Source organism: Typopeltis vanoorti, chromosome 26, assembly GCF_054136105.1.
Source record: "Typopeltis vanoorti isolate ZY-2024b chromosome 26, IOZ_Tvanoo_1.0, whole genome shotgun sequence".
Lineage (NCBI taxonomy): Eukaryota > Metazoa > Arthropoda > Arachnida > Uropygi > Thelyphonidae > Typopeltis > Typopeltis vanoorti.
Window position 1 is genome coordinate 6,719,635 of NC_143574.1, and position 24,102 is coordinate 6,743,736.

The 24,102-nt window shown below is 36.0% G+C and overlaps 1 protein-coding gene across 1 annotated transcript in view; it reads left to right on the forward strand.

Moving 5' to 3' along the window:
- Window positions 1-24,102, forward strand: part of LOC150092290 (glycogen debranching enzyme) — a 461,626-nt gene that overhangs the window by 335,056 nt on the left and 102,468 nt on the right. The window contains exons 20-22 of the mRNA XM_090414998.1: window positions 2,646-2,748; window positions 7,536-7,761; window positions 10,575-10,686. Coding sequence (XP_090271124.1) covers window positions 2,646-2,748; window positions 7,536-7,761; window positions 10,575-10,686 — 441 coding nt within the window. The remainder of the gene's footprint in view (window positions 1-2,645; window positions 2,749-7,535; window positions 7,762-10,574; window positions 10,687-24,102) is intronic.

Genomic DNA, 24,102 nt, shown 5'->3' on the forward strand with positions numbered 1-24,102 from the left:
CATCCGAAATCCTCTCTAACACCTTCTCCCTAAAACGGTTCTTCACACTCTTTTAAGCAAAACCACTTAATTGTCTTCCTCCCATGGCTTCCAAAGGTTCTTATCTTCAACTTTATTTTAAAGTCTGCACACAGCTGCCAGTGTTACTATGCCTTGATCTGTTGGGATTACCTTACAATTTGTTACTGCCTTAAGATGTTTTCTTCTAGTCAAAATGTAGTCAATCTGTGAACTGTTGTTGCCACTTCTAAATGTTATCAAATGCTCTTCCCTCTTACATAAAAAGGAGTTCACAATTGCCGGATCAAATGCTACTGCAAAGTCCAAAATCCTCTCTCCTTCCTGGTTCATCATTCCCACTCCATGGCCACGATGCACCCTTTCACAGTCCCTATTCTGTCTCCCTGTGTGTCCGTTCAAGTCTAATCTGACAACCACCATCTTGTTTTCTTCCAGTTCCCTCATTTCTTCATCTAGCACATTCCAGAATTCATCTTTCTCTTCTGCTGCACAGCCAACTTGTGGGGTATATACACATAAGACGACCTGTTGCTCTTCTTCAAGACCCAGTTTCATTTGCATGATCCTGTTGTTCCTTCTACCCACTTCTAGTACTTGCCCTTCATTCTGCCACACACACACACACACACACACACATACCACAATTCTGACCATTTCTTCCCTCTTTATTCACTCCAGAGTAGAACAATTTATACCCGTCTCCTGGTTCCTTAACCTTTTCCCCCTTCCACCTTGTCTCCTGCATGCATAAAATGTCCAACTTCCTCTTCCTCATCATGTCTGCCACCTCTCTTCCCCTTCCAGAGGAAGCAAAAGAAATAGTTGGCTTATTGAGTGATCACCTTTATCATCATTATGTCCTTAGTGGAAGTCTTTTATTATTGCATGCCCTGTTATCATTACACTGATATGTTGGTGCATGCCATTTATATCTTTCTTTGCATTACCTATAGCATCAATTGAAGATATTTTTTATTCTGTTTGTTTCTGTCTCACACCAGATAGTCTATCAAGATTCTGCTCCTTTCTTGTGAACTTTTATTGTCAGAAGTTCTGTCATTGGCAATATATAGTTCAATTTGACAACTGACCCTACAATGCAACTTAATTGACTTTATGCTAGCACAGTATGATTGTTGGCAAATGTACAAGTATCCTAGATACTTGACTTTCTTCATGGTGGTGCATTCACATAGAGCAAGTGTCTAGCTTTTGCCAGGAATTGTCATATCACTTGAAAACATTTAGCAATTTGCAGTCCTGTGGCTAAAGACAGTGTGTTGATGTGAGAAGCTTACAATAAAAGTCAAAAGAATTGTGTGGGCTATCAGTTGTCCCACAATTGGTTAAATAGCAGTACAGTACAATCTGCAAAGGCAGTCCTCTCAAAATGTTAGACCATGTCAAGGAGGATATAGCAGCAGATAACTTTGCCAAGTTCCACTCTTTTTCTTCTAAAATATAAGCAGGTACAGATAAAAACACTGATGCTGAATACCTTGGAGTGGAAAAGTTGCCTCATTTGGTGAGTTTCGGTTCTATTTGTTTCATGCTGATGGCTGGGCGTGTTGATAGCAGCATGAACCATTGGATCCATTATGCCAAATAACAGGTTACAGGAAAATTCATCGCAAATGCAATTCATCGAAAAACAATTCACCGAAAATTTTAAATTTTCGATAATGTTATGGTAAAAGTAATCCATTTAGAACAAAAACTGAACCATGCAGACAGCTTCTTGTACCAGCAACTTCTACTAAGTCATTTAAGTCAGAGTTTTTGTAATACAGTACATAATTTGGACACATTATTTCTTTGTCGCCCCGAATATAGCTGAACTGAAAACTGGAACGGTTCGACATTTTCTTGTAAAAGTTTCAAATAGCGAATCTGAGTAAAATTCATCCCATAATAATTGCTGTATTGAAGTCGCATATTGCCACTAGCAACAATAATAATAATGGAGCCTGCGTAGTTCAGTCGGTAAAAACGAAGCTGTTTAGTTAGAAAGACCTGGGTAGTTGGATCCCATTTATGCATAATTTTTATTAGACAGTCCTGTTCTGCTAAAGGCAAGTTAGCAGGCATAATCCAGATACGGCTGGGCTTTTCTTCTGGAAACAGGCAAATCAGTCCCATGAACAGACATGAAACAGTTATCGGACAAGAAAGACTATAAGAACCATATTGTTCTATAATTTTTCCCTATGAAAGTAACATTGTAATCTCCTTATTCACGGTTCAGGATTTGTTCGAAATGGATCAATTTTCTCATAACATTTTCGAAAATTTTAAATTTTCGGTGAACTGTTTTTTCGATGAATTGCATTTGTGACGAATTGTCGTTCAATGAATTGCCTTTTCAATGAACTCTCCAGATACCAAATAACAGTATTATATGCTGATGGTAATATGATGGTGTTGCAAACATTACTTGACTTGTTAGATTCCCCAGGCTTAGTTAATCTATTAAGAATAGAATATTTTTTTCTTGGAGTCTTTGCTCCACTGAACTGAGGCTGTTCTGATGGTAAAGGGTGTGCATGCATGCATGTATATGTGAAATTAATATGTTATGTAAGTGAAATTTTAGCTGTTAAATTTTTTTTTCAATGTACTCTTAGGACTTCCCCATTTTGCCACTGGTTATATGAGAAACTGGGGACGTGACACATTTATATCTCTTCGTGGACTCTTCATTATTACAGGAATGCATCAAGAAGCCAGGTTTGTGTTAATTTTTGATACACTTTACCTTTTTAATTAAATTTAAATTGCTATTAAAATCGTATTTTTGGGTATGCAGTCAAGCTTGCATAGAATAACCAAATTAATAAGAATGAAAACAGCCACTAAGTACTGTAATCTTAATTTCCAATCATTGAATCACATGCAAGATGAAATAAAAACAGTTTCAAATTTGTTTACATTCATAAACTCTTGAACATTTAAATCAGCATTAGAACATTATTATCATCACAGAATTTCTGTTGAGTGCAACACTCATTGTGGGAGATGCAATCTGTAAGCAGCATTGTTCTGTCTTACCATGACAGGCAATCTGAAGCTCGTTTATCATGTGCATTCATTATCAAACAAATGCATTCTACACCTCTCCATATAAACCATCTTCTCACTTACACCACTTACAGGCATAGCCTCTTATCCATTTCCCTTGTTCTGCTGTTTAAAAATCTACTCAGTATTAGTTCAATAAATACTTCTGAACAATTTATGTCTCAGTCGCATCTCAATTAGTAGCCTGAACATAGGGAAGACTGATTGATATTTTATGACTGTTAGAACATTTCAGATTCATATCCATGATGGTGCATTGACTGCAAAATTAGCATGCTGTAAATTAAAGATGCCAAGAAATTATATTCTTGGTTTAATCCTTTATCCAAGTGTATGCAAACAAAGTTTCTGTGTGAAGTAACTTCACGACTGGGCCATTTTCCTGCAGTTGAATTTGATCAGTATAGTTACACAGCTTGAAATCTCTTTCCCAGGTGTATATCTTTCACTTCACCACATTTAAACTGGCAGCCATTTATCTTTGCCCAAGTCTTCCTGCAGGATCTCTGCATCACCTTCATCTACCATTGCTCGTCCTAGTTTAGTATATCAACAAACTGAATATTTCCTGTATCATTGATGTACGGATTAAACAACATAGGACCAAGTACTGAGGCCTGTAGTATGCCACTGGTCACTTGCATTCTCCAGGATTCATCTCCATAAACCACTCTTTGATATTTGTCCATCAGCCACCCACTAATCCAAATCACCACATTCGTATCTGTTTCCTATTTCATCCAGTTTATGCAACAGAGTTCTATTTGGAATCTTGTCACATGCCTTTGCAAAGTCTGGCAGTATCACTAAGGAGCCATTTTCCTTATCCAAATCTGTTGTTACTTTATTATAAAAAGTAAGCAAATTACTAAGGCAAGATCTATCCCCTCACAAAACTCTGTTGTCCCTTATAGAGTATCTTATTCCTATCCACCCACTTCTGAATTCTGTCTTTCACCAATTTCTCCAATACCTTAACCACTGCTCCTGAGATGCTGATTGGCTTATAATTGCTACTTTTGTCTTGGAGCCTTCTTTATGAAGTGTATTTTGCTCTTTGAACTTCATTGGCACCATTCTAGTACTCAGGCTTAAATTAAACAGCATGGTCAAAGGAGCTGATAATTCCCTTGCCCATTCTTGCAATACACAGGCCATTATGCCATCTAATTCCATAACCATGTTTCCATTGCGATTCTGCAGTATGCTAAGCCCATCAGTTAATGTCATATTTAGCATTGCAACTTCACTACCTAGATGGTATAGTCCTGTAAAATGCTCAGTCAGTAATTCAAATATTTGGTTTGCTTCTGTTACCTCCCAACCATCAGCACTTTTTAAAGTCATCCTTCTATAGTCATTCCTCCTTTTACTTGCCTCATAGCAAAATAAACCTTCAGGATTTCTTTTGGTGTCATCAGCTAGCTTTCTGTCATAATTAGCATTGCCCTTCCTTACTATACAGGTCACTCATTCCTTACTATACAGGTCACTCATCTTGCCTGTGTCTCTTACTGCTCACTGGCATGCTGAACACCTTTTTCTTTATATTCCCTCAATAACTTTTTCTGTAACTCTTGCTTAATGATGCTGATGCTGTTTATCTATCTAACTCCTATCTGATTTATCCTTCTGACTCTGGGTATACATTCTGATACTGCTTTCTTTAAACACCCCTTGACCACCTCCCATGCACCACCAACATCTCTCCCCTACAAGTTCTTATGCCATGGTATTGCAAAGCTGACTCCTCAGCTTGTCATAATCACCTGCTTTATAATTCCACATATATTCCTTCTTAACAGAATCTTTATGTCTGGCAATCTCCCAGGTCTACATACTACATGATCATTTTCTCCAAGAAATGACAGCATAGCTAGATTGGTCACTGTTGAGTTCTCTGATGCTATGATCAGATCCAGCACTCTTGAACCTCATGTCCCCCTCTCAGAAGGAAATTCCATTTCCTTCCCTGCCTGTGACCATTCCTCCTCCCAGTTTTTGTTCCCCTGGTTGAAATCTCCTATAATAGTTACTTGACCTGAACTCATCATGCTAGTTTGTCAATGCATGTTATCCACATTGTCCCTTATAATCCCTGAATTATAGCGACAACCAGTTACATATTTTTTCCTGTTGGCCTCAAATGAACTGTTCTCAAAATCCCTGTTCCCCTAGTGTACTTCTACTGTTTTTGGCTTCAATTCCTATATCATTAGCAGTACCCCTCTCACTAGCTTGTTCCATCTATCTTCTTTGAAGACACCACATCACTTGCATTCTATTCCTACAACCATATCATTCATTGGTCAAATAAGTCTCTCTAATGCTTATTGCCTGTTGCTTAGCCTATTTACTCTAACTACAGTTAAGAACCTGGGGTACTACATTATCATTATCACTCTCTCACCAACTTCCAGGTTACCTGGGCCGTCTGCTCACCTGCATCCCCTACCCCCAAAAACATTCTCGTTTCTTTAACATTCTAGTTAAGATGCAAAAACAAAGTTTCCCCTGATTCACTGAACAACTCTTTCTCAAACCTTCTTTCCCCTAATTCATTTAAATGCAAGCCATCCACCTTATATAAATCCTCCCTTCCTTATATAAGTATATTAACTTATACCATCAGACTCACTCCACACCTTTTCTCCTGCACAATCTATGCATTGGCTTATTCGTGAACATAGCTCGTCATCTCTGCCTTTATCATACCTTGGCAACAGACAACTTTTGCTTTCTCAATCTTTTTTGTATGCATTAGTAATGTTATCCCCATTTCACATGCATTATCCCTCTGATTTTTTTTTTTTTTTTTTTTTTTTTGCATGTGAAATGGCGATAACATTGCTAATACATATAATGCATTAGCAATGTTTGGACATATATTCTTCGAATCTTTGTCCAAACTGGGTACACCAGAAAAAGTCTCCTAGATTTGTGAAGATTTGTGCCTCACACTGATTTATGTTGTATCTTCTAAATACTATCTTATTCCACTGTATTTATCCTGCAATATACCCTCATGAGCTAAAGAATTATGACCACCTTGCTAGTAGAGTGTTGGGTTTCTTTTAGGCAAGATAACTGCTTGATCCCATCATCTTGTGTATTAATCCCACTTTGGTGGTTTATATGGAAGATTCTTTTAACCACAGTTACTCTGAAATTTTTGTACTATTGATCTTGGTTGTGAGTAAGATTATGGGAAATTTAAAGAATAGGGGCATGCAGAAGGGAGATGAAGAACTTGCAGATCACTACCACTGCACAAGGAGTACCCAGACTCCAGTCCAAGCCCAAGTGTGGCCTTTGGACAGTATCTGCTTGAAGCTACTATACTCACTCCCTCCAGCCACAACCTGGCAAAATAAGCAGCAGGATTATTTGCCAGCTGATCAGGAAGCCTGCTGAAGACAGTATACTGCCTTCACCAGATGGTATATGAGAATAAACCAACAGGTTTGTTCTCATATACTGTCTGGTGGCCAGCCTGTTGAAACTGCTTTATAGTGCTGTACCACTCTCAAATGGAGGAGGTACTGTCTCCCTAGTTAAGATGCAGAAAGCATGAACATGGAAGCCTCCACTCACACTACATGCAGGAAAAAAGGTTGGATGGGATAGAAACAGTAAACACTACTCTAAAGATGAAATGTGGCAAAGACACTTCATACCTCCAAAAGTATGATGGAAGACTGTCATCTAGAGATCTAATGAAGGTATGCTTTTAAGTTTGGTACTTCAACTATTCAACTATTTGTGGATACAGGCCATAACTTGGGAATTAATGACTTGACTCGGATAGACTATATTGCACAATCGCCAGCTCTTAATGAGTCTTGCACTAGCTATTCTGTGATTGGCTAAAGGTGGAAACTAGCTAGCCATTAGTCCAGAAAATTAGTTAGGGTTAAATGGCATTGCATGCTCTCTTTGGAGAATAAATGACATTTTTTTTTTTTTTTTTTTAATATATAAACTTATACCATCCTGTACAACCTTTTAGGATATACATCATTCAGAAATTTGATAGTCATGATGTCATCATTTATATATACTTTCATAAAATGAATTCCCTATTTAGTTATATAAATCATTAAATGTTTTAAATCTCTTTCAAATTTGAAATGTATTGACTGATTGTAAGTAATATTTCATCGGAATATTATAGCAGTTCTGCGATTCTTTCTCTCACTATATGCACTGGCATATGTGACAAACTTTCATTGATTAGATATCAGGTATACAAAATATGTCTCAGTATATGAACAGATGCACAGGTCTGATATGCTATAAATATTGTACACTAATGTGCTGGTTGCAAAAAAAAAAAAAAAAAAAATTAAATTATTTAAAGTTGCTTTGATATTAAGTTGCTATTTCATGCCTTGTTTTCTATCATTAATAAAGATAATATTTAATGCTTTCAATAGATTTATGATTCTGGCTTATGGAGGCTGTCTTCGGCATGGGCTCATTCCTAATCTTCTTGATAAAGGCATTCATGCACGATATAATTGTCGAGATTCTGTATGGTGGTGGCTGCAATGCATTCAGGATTATACAAATATAGTTCCAAAAGGCTATGAAATTCTTAAAGATAAGGTATCTAGATTATATCCAACTGATGATTCTCCAGTTAAAGAACCAGGATCCTATGTAAGTTGAAAAAATTATGTTAATAAAATTTTGATGTTTTTTCCTTTTATTATTATTATTATTATTATTATTCAGGTCTCCATGGAGTCAAAAGACTCATCGTGGGAAGTCCTTCCTAAGAAACACAAAGTCTATCAAGACTCATCGAGGGGGGGTCACCCCCTGAGAAACACAAAGTCTATCATACCACTAGTTAATCTCATTGACCGGTCTCACTCTCACCACTCCATCAGGCAATGCATTCCATAGTTCAACCACCCTCCATGCAAAGAAACAACTCTTCACCCTCTTGCAAACAGTTTCCTTTCGTAACTTACAGGGATGGCCTCTTGTCATCACTCCTTCCCGCTGTTTAACCAAGCGAAAGAACTCCCCAGTGTCAACCCTGTAACCACCTCTTGACAGTTTAAAAGTCTCAATCATATCACCTCTCCTTCTTTTATCCACCAAACTCTGCAGTCCACATTCCCTCAGCCAATCCTCATAACTAACATGGTACAGTCCTGAAACCATCTTTGTTATCTGCCTTTGTACCCTTTCCATGGTTAATTTATCCCCTTCGAATCCTGAGGACCAAATCTGAGAACAATAGTCTAAGTGTGGTCTGATCAGAGACTTATACAATGGAATGATAACCTTTTTATCTCTGCAGGTCAGTGTTCCTCTCATTATTGCAGCAATCCTCTGTGTTACCTTCACCACCTTTGCAATATGTTCCCAAAATTTCAGGTTTCTATCAATCATCAACCCCAGATCTCTTGTCTTCCCTACTTCCTCCAGTATAATTACTCCCATAGCGTATACAGCATCCCATCGATGTTTCCCAAACCTCAAATCCTTACATTTTGCTGTTAAACCGACATTCCTCATTCATTTGCCCATCTATCTAGCTTATTCAAATCCTCTTGCAGGGCTACCACATTTGCACTATTACTAATAATCCTTCCCAGCTTCACATCATCTGCAAACAACTGAATATCCCCTTGCAATCCACTGAAGGTTAAACAATATAGGTCGTAGTACTGAGCCCTGTGGCATCCCACTTGTAACCCTCTGCCTCCTTGAAACTGTCCCACTATACACAACTCCCTGATACCTATCGGACAGCCAATCCTGAATCCAGTTGACCAATCTGACATCCAGACCCATGTGCTGCAACTTAAATATCAGCTTATCATGTGGCACCCTGTCAAATGCTTTCGCAAAGTCTAAGAAAATAGCAGTATATGGCTTTCCCTCATCTAATGTTCTTGTAACTTTATTATAAAAGGCTAGCATATTGCTAAAACAAGAATTCCCCTTCACAAATCCATGTTGACTCTCACGGATAACACCACCCTCATCTACCCAATGCTGCATACGATCCCTCACTACTTTCTCCAAGATCTTAACAACTACTGATTACATGCAAACTGGCCTATAATTAGACACTTCCAGTCTATTACCACCCTTATGCAATGGCACTATCTTACCTTCCTACCATGCCATGGTCACCTTTCCCACATCCAGACTTTCATTGAAAAGCCAGGTCAAAGGCACCATCAGTTCCCTAGCACATTCTCTCAAAACTCGTGGTGAAATACCATCCAATCCCACAGCTTTACTGACATCCAGAGTACTCAGTATTTGGAACACGTTCTCCTCCTGCACTTCTAAACCTCGAACCTGCCCTATCCTTCTAGTATTAAAACTGACTCCTCCAGGATGAAATACTCCAATAAAGTGTTCATTGAACAATTCCACTATGTCCTCTGCATCAGTCACTCTATTCCCATTTTTATCCCACAATATCATTCTTCCACAGTCATTTCTCCTCCTCCTGGCCACATAGCTAAAAAATTCCCTAGGATTTTCTTTGGATCTGAGGCCCAATCTCCTCTCATATTCCAGTTTCGCCTTCCTTACCATACTAGTCACTCTTCTGACCTGTGTCTTATATTCTTCATGCATCTTCTCTTCACCTGTCTCCTTATATCTCTTCCATAGCCTCTTTTTCACATGCAATTCCTACTTAATATTGTTTGTCATCCACTTTACTTCAAATTGTGTCCTCTTCTTCACTCGTGGTATACAACTTACCATTGCTGCTAACAAATATTCTTTCACAATTTCCCACGTACTAATGATATCCCGGCCTTCCAATTCCTCCCTCCATGAAACTTCCCCAAGTTGACGTCTTAGACTATTATAATCACCTGCCTTATAATTCCACATACGTTCCCGTCTCTTTGATACACGCAATTTACAGACATAGAAAACTAGTAGTGGTGGTGAAAGTGGGCGGTAGATGGCGTTGATGGAGATGATTCATAGTAGAGGTTCGGTGTAGTGGTTGAGGCAGTTGTATCAGTTGAGATGAGACAGTTGTAGTGTCCTCCCGCGATGAGTCTTCGGACTCCTTGGAGGTGTCAGGAATAATAAGAATAATATCTATTCATTTTCCAAGTCAAAACCATATGGTCACTCTCTCCAACTGGTGGGAGAGATGTCATCTCAGTTATTATCAACTCTTCTGATGCTGTAACCAAATCCAAAACTCTTGAACCTCTTGTTCCATCTATTACATGTTGCCTAAGACATGTGTCCCTCAAGAATTCTAGAAATTCCATTCCCTTATTGCTACATGCATCTTCTTTTCTCCAATTTATACTACTGTAGTTAAACTCTCCCATAACAATCATTCTTCTTGAACTTGCCAAACTCAACTGTCTAAACATCTCCTGGTCCCCATCCCCACCCTCTGTGCTCCTGGGTCTGTGCAACACCCCAATATCTTATCCATATTATTATTCACTCTTGCTGTTTTTTAATAGGATCAGCCACTTCATGATGTGATTCAAGAAGCACTTCAGAAGCATTTTCAAGGTGTCCAGTTTATTGAAAGAAATGCAGGAAAAGATTTGGATATGCACATGATAGATGAAGGTTTGTATCATAAAGAATATAAAGATATTTAAATTTATTTTATATGATAATTCAAATACTATTTATTTCACCATCATGATAAACCTCTCTCTCTCCATCTATCTCATTTCCAGACCTTCATGTCACAAAAACTTACTGAAAATGAATACATTCAGTATTGTGTACTCACTACCAGCTCCAGCAGTACCTTTCACTTATTCACCACTCTCTGTGTAAAAAATCTTTCACTCCCTGACTAACATGATCCTTATCCAGTTTCCAGGGATGACTTCTTGATCTCACACTGCCCTGTTATCCTTATGCAGTATTTGATCTGTTTCTATCTTATAAGCTCCTCTCACTAACTTATGTCCCCAGCTTATTTACGTGTTTTCTCCTTCAATTCCGATATGGCTTAATTAGTCTCTTAAAAATTGGCATCACCTCCTTATCCTTATTTATCAGCATCCATTGCATTAAGTCAGTTGTTTTCTGCATAAATTTTACTATGTGAGCTATTAAGCAACATTGGCATAAAATTGATTGTTCCTTAAACAATAATGATCTCAGAAGAGAGCTTATGGCACAATTTGTTCTTCACCTCTTACACATCATAAAAATGAGATGTTTTTGGATTACTTGCTCACTTGTGATGAAAAATGGATCTGGTACTCATGTTGATATCATGTTTGCTTATAACCTTCTTTAAGTTTTTTGCTTTTCCTCTACACAGCTCATTGAATGAATGTGTTTTATCGGTCATCCATTCCTATATCCAGGCTGCAGGTTGATTATCCAACTCAATTCTCTTCCTCTTCAATTTTAACAGCAGTTTTTGATGAAATATTGTGCTGAACACTTTTGTTAAATCCAGAAAAATCACTGTACAAGCCTGTCCTTTATATACATATGCTGCCCTCTGAAAAGAATAAGTTTCATCACAAGTGAGAATTCAGGTCAGTAGTTTTCAACTACTGACCTGAATTCTTATTATGTATTGGTATTATTTTTCCTTTCTTCCACTCTTCAGAGACTTGTTGATATCATGTTTGTACATTCACTTAATATTAAGGCCAGATGCCCTTATTAACATGAAACGTTTAAAATTTCAAACACTTTATGTGGCAAACATCAAAAATGGGGAATTGGACAATTCGAGCTATTTTTTCATATCATCCTACAGAAAGTTCAACTAAGTAGGAAGTCTAGGAATTTGGCGAGTCATTAAAGAAGGCAGTTGACATAAACAGCAGAGCAGGAAATGCATACCAGATACATAGAAAGGTTTGGGGGGAATTTTGAAAAAAAAGAGCCAAGCTAATAATAATGGTAAGTGTCAGCTGATCAAAAAAGTTCGTGCAGTTTTCGGTAGTGTTCACTGCAGTGACTTGTTTTATTTTGTAGTGGTTTGCAGAACACAATTTTTATGTGTGTCATAAGGCACAGATATGCCTCAGTCAATTGGTGTGCTCTAACTTGGTGTGTACTCTTTTTCTGTGACTTTGAACCTTTTTAAAATGTCACTTGAACATGGTGTAATTCACGCTTGCTTGCTTTACGAATTTAAACTTGGTTCGAATGCTTCAGAATCATCCCATAAGGTGTGTGGCATTTGGAAAAGATGCGGTAGCAGAATGTACTGTACAGTCATGGTTTTAAAAATTTGTTTCTGGTGATGACTCACCTGAAGATACACCACATTCAGGAAGACTCTCCATTATTGATAATGAAGAATTACATGCCGCTGTTGAAAATAATTCAAGATTAACATGTCAAGAAATTTCACAAATGTTTAATGTGAGTGTTGAAACAATTCATTTACACCTGCATCAACTGGGAAAATCATGGAAGCTAAGCAATTGGCTCCCACATGCATTATCAAATGACAATAAACTTCAAAGGCTATCAATTTGTTCTTCACTTCTTTCATATCATAAAAACAAGGTGTTTTTATGATATGAAAAGAAGACTATGCTTGATGGACTGGAGCTGGTATTGTCCACTACTAGTTTCTCACTGCAGGCCAAACAGTCAGATATACTCAATGCAGCTTAAGCATGTGCAGGAGGTGTTACTTCAGATACATCTAGGACTAGTTAATCGGAAGGGAGTGCTATTCTTACAGGACTATGCAATACCTCGTACTGCAAAACTTACTCTTGTGAGAAGATTTGTGCTTTAGAATGGGAGATACTACCTCATCCTCCATATTCTCCTGGCATTTCTCCAAGTGAGTATCACCTTTTTTTGGCCCTAGACAATCACATGAGAAATAGACAGTTCTGCAATAAAACAAAGATTGAAGCAGAGGTTGCTAGGTTTATTACTTCTAAAGACAAAAGATTTTATAAAAGCGAAATTTACAAACTTGTATCTCATTGGGAAAGAGTTGTAGATTGTGAAGGTACTTATTTTAATTAATAAAACATTTTATGAAAATTTCTGCAGTTGTTTAGTTTTATTATGAAAAGCCACACAAACATTTTTACCTGATATTTGCACAGTAATGTTCTGCACACGAGCTAGTCATTACTAATATGTTCCAACAAAAATCTCTACAAATTTACATGGAGAGAAGACATAAGAAATAAGAAAAATCTCATTAACTAGTTATTGTTGATAGTAATAGCTTCACACTGGTCCTGAACACAAGAGTATATAGAAGATTTGAAATAGGAAGTGATTTTTTTGTTTTTTGAGCAGGATAAAAATGAATATCATCTTGAAAATAAAATTATATGTACAAAATTTTAGAAAGAATCAAAGTTAAAATGATCTCTAGACTCAAATACACAAATGCAATAATTTATGTGTTATTTGAATAGCTTCAGAATGGATTTTTTCCATAGTAGATACACCACCTGGAATGGCACTTCACCATAATATATTTGCATCTGCTGAAGTGGCATCATCATGTGTTGCATATGTGAATTACATTATCGTAATACCACTGTTCTCTGTTGTGCCTGTAGCACTTCAGAATTTCATTAAAAAATATTAATGTGTATAATATTTTTATGCTGTTTCTTTTTTTGTTATTATTATTACATCCTCCATGGAGTCGACAGACTCATCATGGGAGGTTCATTCAACTGACAACATATTTATCATATAGAATCTTAAAGTCCTTAACACTCCTTGCATTAACAACACATTCTGGTAATGCATTCCATTCACTGACAATTCTCCATGTAAAAAATCTACTTCTCACACTCTTCTTCACCACACTTTTACAGACCTTCCAGGAATGACTTCTTGTTCTTTCCCTCTCTCCTTCTACTTTTTTTATAATCCCCTCTGGATTAATTTGATAAAATCCTCTCACTAACTTAAACGTCTTTATCATATCACCTCTCTTCCTCCTATCCACAGAACTCTGCAATCCACATCTCTTAAACTCTCTCCATAGCCAGCATTCCAAAGTCATGATATTGTCTTAGTCACTCATCTCTGGACCCTCTGCAATGTCTCCACATGACATTGAAAACTAGGTGACAAGATCTGGGCACAACAGTCCAAGTGTGGTCTGATCAGTGCCTCATACAGTGGCACAACCACTTCCTTATCCTTGCATGTTAGAGTACTTCTTATCATAGCAGCACTACGATGTGCAACCTTTATAACAGGAGGAGCAATATGTCCTCTAAACTTAGTCTACTGTCAACCATCACTCCCAAATCTCTAATCTCATCCTCTTCCTGCAGTACGGCACCATTGATATAGTACGCAACCTTATATTTCTGCACTCCAAAATGCAACAAATTACACTTATTGATATTAAAACTACTCTTTTGTCTAAGTAAAAAGTATTCAAAACTTCCTAAAGTGATTTAGCATCAGCAGTGCTACTTATAATTCTTCCCAACTTTGTATCATCAGCAAATAACTGAATATCCCCAGTCAGTCCACTTGTTTGCAAACGATGATATATCATTTACAAACAAGTTAAACAGCAGGGACCCAAGAATAGAATCCTGGGGTATGCCACTGGTTACCCTTCTTTTTTGAGACACTGCTCCATCTCTGAACAATACCAGCAGGTATTGTTCAGAGAGCCAATCTTTGATCCATCTAACCAATATACTGTCTATTCCCATCCTCTGCAACTTGTACACCAACTTATCATGTAGTAATTTATCAAACGCTTTTGCAAAGTCTAAGAATATCACTGTATATGATTCTCCCTTATCTAACACATTCGTCACCTTATCATAAAATGCAAGTAAATTACTGAAACAGGACCTACCCTTTACAAATCAATGCTGACCATCATAAAAAATGCCATGTCCATCAACCCAATTCTGTATGCTATTCCTTACCAATCTCTCCAATACCTTGACCACAACTGCAGTTATACAAACTGGCCTATAGTTGGAGACTTCTGTCTTAGAACCATGCTTGTGGAGTGGCACTATTTTGCCTTCTTTCCACCCCTTAAGAACCCTTCCCACTGCAACACTTTCATTAAATAACCAACTGTGGCGCACATTCCTTAAGCATACGTGGTGATATGTCATCCATTCCCACAGCCTTATTCACATTTAACCCAACCAACACCTGATGCACCTCTGTTTCTTTTACTTTCAGTTCTCCTAATACTTGCCTCACTTCTATATATTGCACTGGATCATTTACACCAGTATGATATACACTGATAAAGTGCTCGTTCAATAATTCAACTATATCCTTTGCAGCTGTTAGTCTGCTGCCCTGACTATCCACCAATATTAGTCTGCCATAATTATTCTTCCTCTTGCTTGCCATGTAGCAGAAAAATTCCCTTGAGTTAACCTTGGCCTGACCAGCCAATCTCCTCTCATACTGCACTTTTTCTTTTTTACCATGCTCGTCACCTTTCTAGCCTACACCTTATACTCTTCATGGATATAATCACCACCAACTGTCTTATACCTCCTCCATAGCATTTTCTTTTCCAGCACAGCTTGCTTGATTTCACTGTTCATCCATTTTACTCCACTCTGTTTACTCACTTAACCCTCGGTATGCAGTCATACATTGCTTTTGTCAGATACTGCCTTATTAGTTTTTATGCATTGTCAACATCTTTTCTGCTCAGCTCATCTACTCAATGTACTGATGCTAAGTGGCTACGTAGCTTTCTATAATCACCTGCTTTGTACTTCCACATGTATCTACTTCCCATTTCCACATGTATCCACTTTGTATTTCCACATCATCGCTTCCCAAACAAGTACCTCATGATCACTCTCACCAACTGGCGGCAGTGTCAACTGTCAACACCTCGTTAACAACTGCATCCTCTGAAGTTATCATCAAATCCAAAACGTTAAAGCTTCTAGTTGCTTCAGTCACGTGCTGCTTAAGATACTTATTGCTCAGAAATTCCGCAAACTCGCTCTTCTTGTTCCCATACACTATCTCCTCCTTCCAGTCTATATTCCTGTAATTAAAGTCTCCCATTAGGATCACCTTCTTTTTACATGCCCAACTAATTTGTCTAAACATTTCACAATCAGTATTCTTTGTATTCCTTGGCCTATAACAGCATCCTATCAGATATACTAACCTGTTTATTTCAACTTCGCACCACACAGATTCAGAATCTGTGCATGCACCATCAACTTCCACACTTTGCAGACACAATTCCTCTGCAATCATTAACAGCACTCCCCCCTCCTCTTTTCGCATTTCTATCCCTCCAGAAAATTATATATCCTTCTAATTCTCTTCCTGACATCACATCCTCCTCTTCAGACAACCAAGTTTCACTTATTCCAATTACTTTTCGGCATGCCATCTCAAATTCCAATTACTGAGTTTGTGACATTGATTGAGAATGGCACAAACTCAGCTTTCTTGTTTTGAATACTTTTTACATCTATGTATAAACATAACAATCGCTGTGTGTTTGAGGCCATCCTACAGCACCAACATTCTGTATTCTAGCTGCTATACCACATCTCTCTCTCTCTCTCTCTTCGGTTTGAAGAGAGAGAGAGATGTACCACTCCCATTTCCCTGATCCTGACTGTGATTTCCATTCTTACCTGTCTCATCCTCACCTTTATGCATTCCATCACCTTGGATGCAACCACCTCATATCCATCTTCTTCCTGCTGTACAATCTGTTGATTTGTGATATCTTGTTTTAGTAGATTCTGATCATTTGCTACATTAACTTCTTGACTCTGTGCCTTCTCAGAAAATAATAGCCTTTCTAAATGCCCAACACCAAATCCATTCAAATGTAATCCATCAGCTTTATACCACTTTATACAAAATATAATACACATAGCAAACTGGAATGTAAGAGGAATAGCATATAAAGAAATAGAATTATACTGATTATTAAATGAAAAAAATTTTAAAATAGCAGTAATCGCTGAAACAAAAAAGAAATTAAAAGGAACCATGAGAACTGAAAATTTTAATGTGATATACAGTGGAGTTGACAGAGACCAAAGAGCACAAACAGGAGTCATGATTTGGATTCATAACTTCCTTTCAAAACAGTTAAAACATTATAAATTATGGAATGAAAGAATAATAGAAGCTAGAATAAAAATAGATAGAGGCTATTTAACAATAATTGGTTTATATGCCCAAGAAGAGGGAAGAGAACAAGATAATATTGATTTTTATAATCAGCTACAAAACATATATAATAAAATAAATAAAAATGATTACATAACTTTAGCAGACTTAAATGCAAGAATCTGAAACACAAAAATTAATAATAATATAGGAATACATGGAGAACATACTTTAAACAGGAATGGTAAAAAATTGATCGACTTTGTAGTTTATAATAACCTAAAAATAATGAATTCCATCTATAAACATAAAGACGTACATAAATATACTTGGGCAGCAAGAGAATGGAAATCAATATTAGATTACTTTATATTAAATGAAAAGACATCAAAATTTTCACTAGATGTTAGAGTTCACAGAGGATATGAAATAAGCAGTGACCACTTCCTTGTTAAAATAAAATTAAGATTACCACCTAAATGGCTACAAGTAACAAGAACAGAAAGAAAAATTGAAACATTTGTTTATAAAACTAGACTATTGAATGACACAGATGTACAATGGCTATATGTACAAAGAATTAACCAATATCTAGACAAAATAAAACAAAATGAAGAAATAGAAATAGAATGGCTTAATATAAAAACGATACTAAATGTTGCAGCAAATGAAAGCTTAGGAAAGACCAAAAAATTCAATAAAAGGAAAAAACTGAAGATCTGGCATGATACAATGAAAGAAATAATCAAAAAGAAAAAATAAGCCTATCACAAATGGTTAAGCAGTATAAGATTAGAAGATGAAATAGAATATAAAAGAATAAGAGCCATAGCTAAAAGAGAAGTCAGAAAAAGACATAGCGAATCATGGAACAAATTTGTTTCTAATTTAGAACATGATTTATATAAAATAAGACCCAATGTATATAAAATTTTGAAACACTTAAATGCAGATACCAAAGAAAACATAAAATTAAACACTGAATTGAAATTAGAAGAATTTCTAAATTACTACACAGAATTGTGGACAGACAAATATTTTAATAAAGACAACTGGCAAACAATTAACGAAAATGAAAAGGAAATAACTAAAGAAGAATTAGAAATCAGCCTGAATGAAACAAGAAATGGAAAATCACCTGGAGAAGATAAACTGGGTTCAGAACTATATAAATATGCAGGAACTAGATTCAAAGAAAGACTTTTATTATTTTTAAATAAAATTTATTCAACTGGTATCCCTCCCAATAGAATGGGGGGAAAAAAAAGCAATTGTGATTCCTATCTTTAAAAAAGGTAATAGAGATGATCCTAAAAACTATAGAGGTATCAGTATACTAAATTCCTGTTACAAAATATATAGCAGAATCTTAAATAGCAAACTAATGAAATATTCCAAAACTTTATTTTAGAAGTACAGAATGGATTTAGAAAAGAGAATACAATTTAGAAACACATATTGCATTTATTGACTTTGAAAAAGCATTTGACAAAGTTAAAAGAAACATATTATTTAACACATTAAAAGAAAGACAAATACCAAATAATATCCTAAAAGCTATCACAGTATATATGAAAATAATCAAATACAAATAAGATTAAATCACGAGCTATCATATACGAGAGAGATAAACCAAGTGGTCCTACAGGGATGTCCCCTCTCAGCAACTCTTTTTAATATCTACTTAAATGAAATAATAATAAAATGGAATAAAAATTTACATCAAGGAATTAAACTTTCTCCTACAGTAAACTTAAACACTCTTCTCTTTGCTGACGACCAAATAATAATTACAAATTCTGAAGATAAACTACAGAAAGCTATTTTAGATCTAAATGAGATATCCAAAGATTATCGTATGATAATATCAACAGAAAAATCAAAAATTATGGCCTTTAAAGGACAAGATCCAGCAAGAACTAAAATAGTAATAGATAACAAGATCTTAGAACAGGTGAATTTGTTTAACTACCTAGGATGTACGATCACATATGAAAATGAAAAAGATATAAACGTAAAAATTGCAAAATATTTAAAAATAACAGGCGTAATTAACTCTATATTTAAACCAAAACCTAGTTCAAAAACAAACCAGACTAAAAGTATACAATATATCAGCCCTACCAGTCTTAATGTATGGAAGCGAAATCTGGACAATAAAACAAAAAGACAAATAAAGATTAACAACAGCAGAAATGAAGTTTATGAGAAAAACTGACAATATCTGGACAATAAAACAAAAAGACAAATAAAGATTAACAACAGCAGAAATGAAGTTTATGAGAAAAACTGCAAAGTATACCCTATTTGATCACAAAAGAAATGAAGAAATTATGAAAGAATTAAACCAAGAACCAGTAATAGAAAAAATTAAAAAATATAAACATAAATGGATGGAACACGTTCAAAGAATGAAAACAGAAAGATTACCAAAACAAGCCCTAAAGTACAAGCCATTAGGAAAAAGAAAACCAGGACGTCCTCTTCAACAATGACTTCTAAGGCTGGAATAGGCCATGCTAGGTCTAAATCCTATATATGCATGATGATGATGATGAATAATATACGTTGTTCTTTCCTTAAAATTAACAGTTATCACCACTCTCCAAGTAAAAAACCTAGCTCTAACACCCTTGCTAACCACACTCTTGTCCAGCTTCCATGTATGGCCTCTAGTCCTCCCACCACTAGTCCTATTCTCAAAAATATCTTCTGAATTAATCTTATAGAAACCCTTCAGTAATTTGATTGTCTCAATCATATCACCCCTTTTCCACCTATCAACCAGTTTATGCAACCCACAAATCTTCAACCTGTTCTCATACGGTTCATTCCATAAACCTGCTATCATCTTGGTCGCTCGTCTCTGGATCGTCTCCACCTCTTCCCCATCCAGAAGAAACCCTGGCACCCACATCTGGGCACAGTAGTCTAGATGGGGTCTTATCAACGCTCGATACAGACGAACAATAACCTGTTTGTCTCTGCTTGTTAAAGTAGTTTTCAGCAGCCAAGTGATTTGATGAGCTGATTTAGCCACTCTTGCGACACTCAACACTCCCAAATCCCTGGCCTCGTCAATCTCCTGGAGCACAGTTCCACCAATGTGATATACTGCTGCGAATCTTTTCACCCCAAAATGCATAAACTTACATTTTTCCACATTAAATTGATATCCATTCTCCTTATCCAAATCATCCTAAAAAATTTTTACATTCTGTGCACTCACTGTTGCTCTAGCCAACTTTGCATCATCAGCAAACAAATGAACAGTTCCTCTCATATCCTTTCCTATATCATTAATGAACAAATTGAACAGTAGTGGTCCAAGAACAGAACCCTGTAGCACACCACTAGTTCCAAGCCGTCTTTTGGACTCTACTCCTGAATAAACCACTCTCTCTCCATCAACCACCCTCCTATCTATCTCACCAACCCTATATCCATCCCCATATGCTGCAGTTTACTGATTAGAGTTCCATGTGGTATCCTGCCAAAGGCCTTAGCAAGGTCCAGTAGAATCACCGTAAACCCATTACCCTTCTCCAGTTCAGCCGTCACTGTGTTATAAAACGTGAGCAAATTACTGAGGCATGATCTACCCTTCACAAAACCATGTAGTCCCCCATACAGTATCCCATTTTCATCTATCCAATCCGCATTCTTCTCTTGACTATTTTCTCCAAGACCTTGACAACGATTACTGATATGCTGATCGTTCGGTAATTTACAATAGCAGTCTTGAAACCTCCTTTATGCAGTGGAACTATTTTCTCCTCCCCCCCCCCCTTTGGGACTAACCCAGACCTGAGACTCAAATTAAACAAAATGGTCAAGGGCATTGACAATTCTTTAGCTGCTTCATGTATGACACGAGCTGGTATACCATGCTCATGTTGTACGTGACATACCTGGTATACCAATTGAAATAATGTTTAGTTATACTTTGCTCTTTGCTTTCCTGTAATGCTTACAGCTGCAATTCTCAGAACTTTAACTCTCCAGTATTGAATTATGATGTCCTCTTGTTACAATTATAAAAAGAACAATTTGTCCATTTCAGATCTTTAAAGAATTTTTTTTTTTTTATTTACTGCATTGTTTTAGCATTTCTTCTAAATGTTCATAACTAGTTGAATTCTGACACCTAAGGATGCACAATGGTAATTAAAATTATGTTAACAACAGGATTAATGATTTATTAATAGCTGTTTTCATAAATGTTTTGGTTAATTATTACTGTTTTCTTCATCAGTCTAAGAAATATAAAAATTATTCACTTCAGTCAAAAAAAAAAAAAAAGAAAGAAAGAAATTCCAGAACTCATCATCAAATTTCTAACATGTAGCACTGTCATGTACATGATAGCACTACATGAAAAGTTACATTATTACTAACTTCCTATCAACAATTTCCTCCAAATTAATCTTATTGGTCAAGGCTCCAGTATTATCAGATCTTAATTGCAGAACTCATTTATTCTTAAATGGATTTATATGCACCTAATAAGTCAGTGAATTCACTTTTCAGACTAAATATAAGTTAACGTTGCAGTGCGATGTTATGTTCCTGTGTCATTGTGGCATGGATAACCTTTAGTGTTGTCATATTATAAATATGGTAACCACAAAAATAGGAAAGTATGAAGCATGTTTACAGTATATTATCAATGAACTGTCTTCGAAGGTTGTAACCTAAGTGAAAAGATCAGAAGATATACTATTGCAAATAAATTTTATGGCCCCTACTCTATTAAACTTTTGTCATAGAAAATTAATAAAACATCAATATTATCTGAAATCGCTTAATTATTTCTGAATAATTGTTACAATTATATTTTAAATTCAAGCATTTATTAATAAAAAAAAATGAATTCTTTTTCTGGTAGTAATAATTCCCAGAAATTTCTGTTCAATATTTGCAATGCTGATTGATGCACAAATATAGGAATGGTCAATTGACTTTTTTCATCATACAATAAATTACAAGGACTTAAAATAATACAAAATTAAAATAATTACTTTATATACATTTTCTTTCAGTTAGTTTCAAATTATCCACAGTTTGTGAAAAATCAGATGACACTCCTCCCCCTTTTGGTAACACCTGATTATTAATTGTTAACACAGAACCCTGTATGAAGTTGTGATACTCTTTACAGATGGTCTGCTTTAGTTGACATAAAGTCTGTTGCACCAGTCCTTAAGCTCATTCGTTGTGTGTATTCCCTCTGAAATTATCCTCTGAAATTGTCTAAGTGCATTTCCTGCATCCACCATTCTCTCACTTCACATAAGAGAGGAATGAAATTATTACCTATCTAGCCAAGCTATATTACACTCAGGGAGATGTTCATACTCAAGTATCTCAAGTTGCATGATATTTTTAACTTTATACAATGAATTAATTTATACAACACATTTGGTTATAAATTTTATTTATACTGCATTGTTTAACTTAATATTTGTACATACATATTATTTACTAATTTATCTCTGACTATTTGTTAATACCTTGTGTATTTATGTAACCTTCACTATGGCACAGTATGACCTTTGCTGTCCTTGCATCAGTAAATAAACCATAAGACAACCATCTAACCTAAAAACAGGCCCTTAGGGCATGCAACTGGTGACTTTCCTCTTTTGGGATATCACTCTCTCTCATACACAATCTGCTGATATTAAACAGCCAGTCTCAAAACCAATGCACTAATCTGCCATTCAACTCCATCTGTTCCAGTCCTGTTGGTTATGTGGCAATCTATCAAAAGGCCTTTGCAAAATCTAAATATACTACTTTATATGCATTCCCCTTATCCAATCCATTTGTCACCTTGTTGTAATAAGTAAGCAGATTATTAAAACGTGATCTTCCTTTAGCAAATCCATGCTGTCCATCAAAGAGAATTTGTATCTGTCAAGCCAGTTCTGAATTCTGGTCCTCATTAGCCTCTCTAACACCTTGACCACAACTGCAGACAAGCAGATTGGCCTTTAATTTAAAGCTTTAGTCTTATCTCCCCATTTGCAAAGGAGAACACCAGAACAATTTTGCCCTCTTTTTACTACCTTGGAACTTGGACCAGTCCAAGACTCATGTTAAAAAGGTAAGTCAAAGCTGTTAACTTCTTGGAACATTCCCTCAAGACATGTGATGATATACCATCAAGGATGGAATACCTTAATGAATTTCTCATTTAATCCTCACTATATCATCCTCAGTAGTTATCGTTTTATTAATCCTTCCATAATCATTCTTTCTTCTATCGGCCACATATTGAAAAAACTCCATAGGATTTCTCTTGGCCTAATTTGCTAATTGCTGCTCATACTGCACTTTTGCTGCCCTCACCAAGTGAGCTCCTTGTATTTTTCATGTAACTGATTATTTCCAGTCATCTTATGTTGCTTCCACATTGCCTTTTTCCTTTAGATTGCACTTCAATTATCCATTTTACACCTAGCTTGTATAATATCCTTTGGAATACAGAATATATATATATATAATATAATATATAATATATATATAATATCCTTTGGAATACTCAGACATTACCCTCTGTAAGATAGTTCCTGAGTAGGAACCAAGCAGCATTGATTTCCTTCCCTTCCAATTCTTCATTCCATGATATAGCTACAAACCACCTCATGATTTGTCATATTCATCCACCTTATAGTTCAGCTATGTTCAGTTACTAAGGCAAGTGATGTGAAATCATTAGCTTCTTTATACGAGTGGCCTCAGTCTTGAAAATAGTTCAGGCACAAACTTGTTTGCTTGCATTTGAATAAAGGATTAAACTAAGTATATAATTTCTTGGTATCTTTAATTTATAGTATAACCAAGTGGAAAAAATTCAAACAACTATCTCTAATCCAAAGTATTTTAATAATAAGGTGTGACACCTTTTGGCTACTC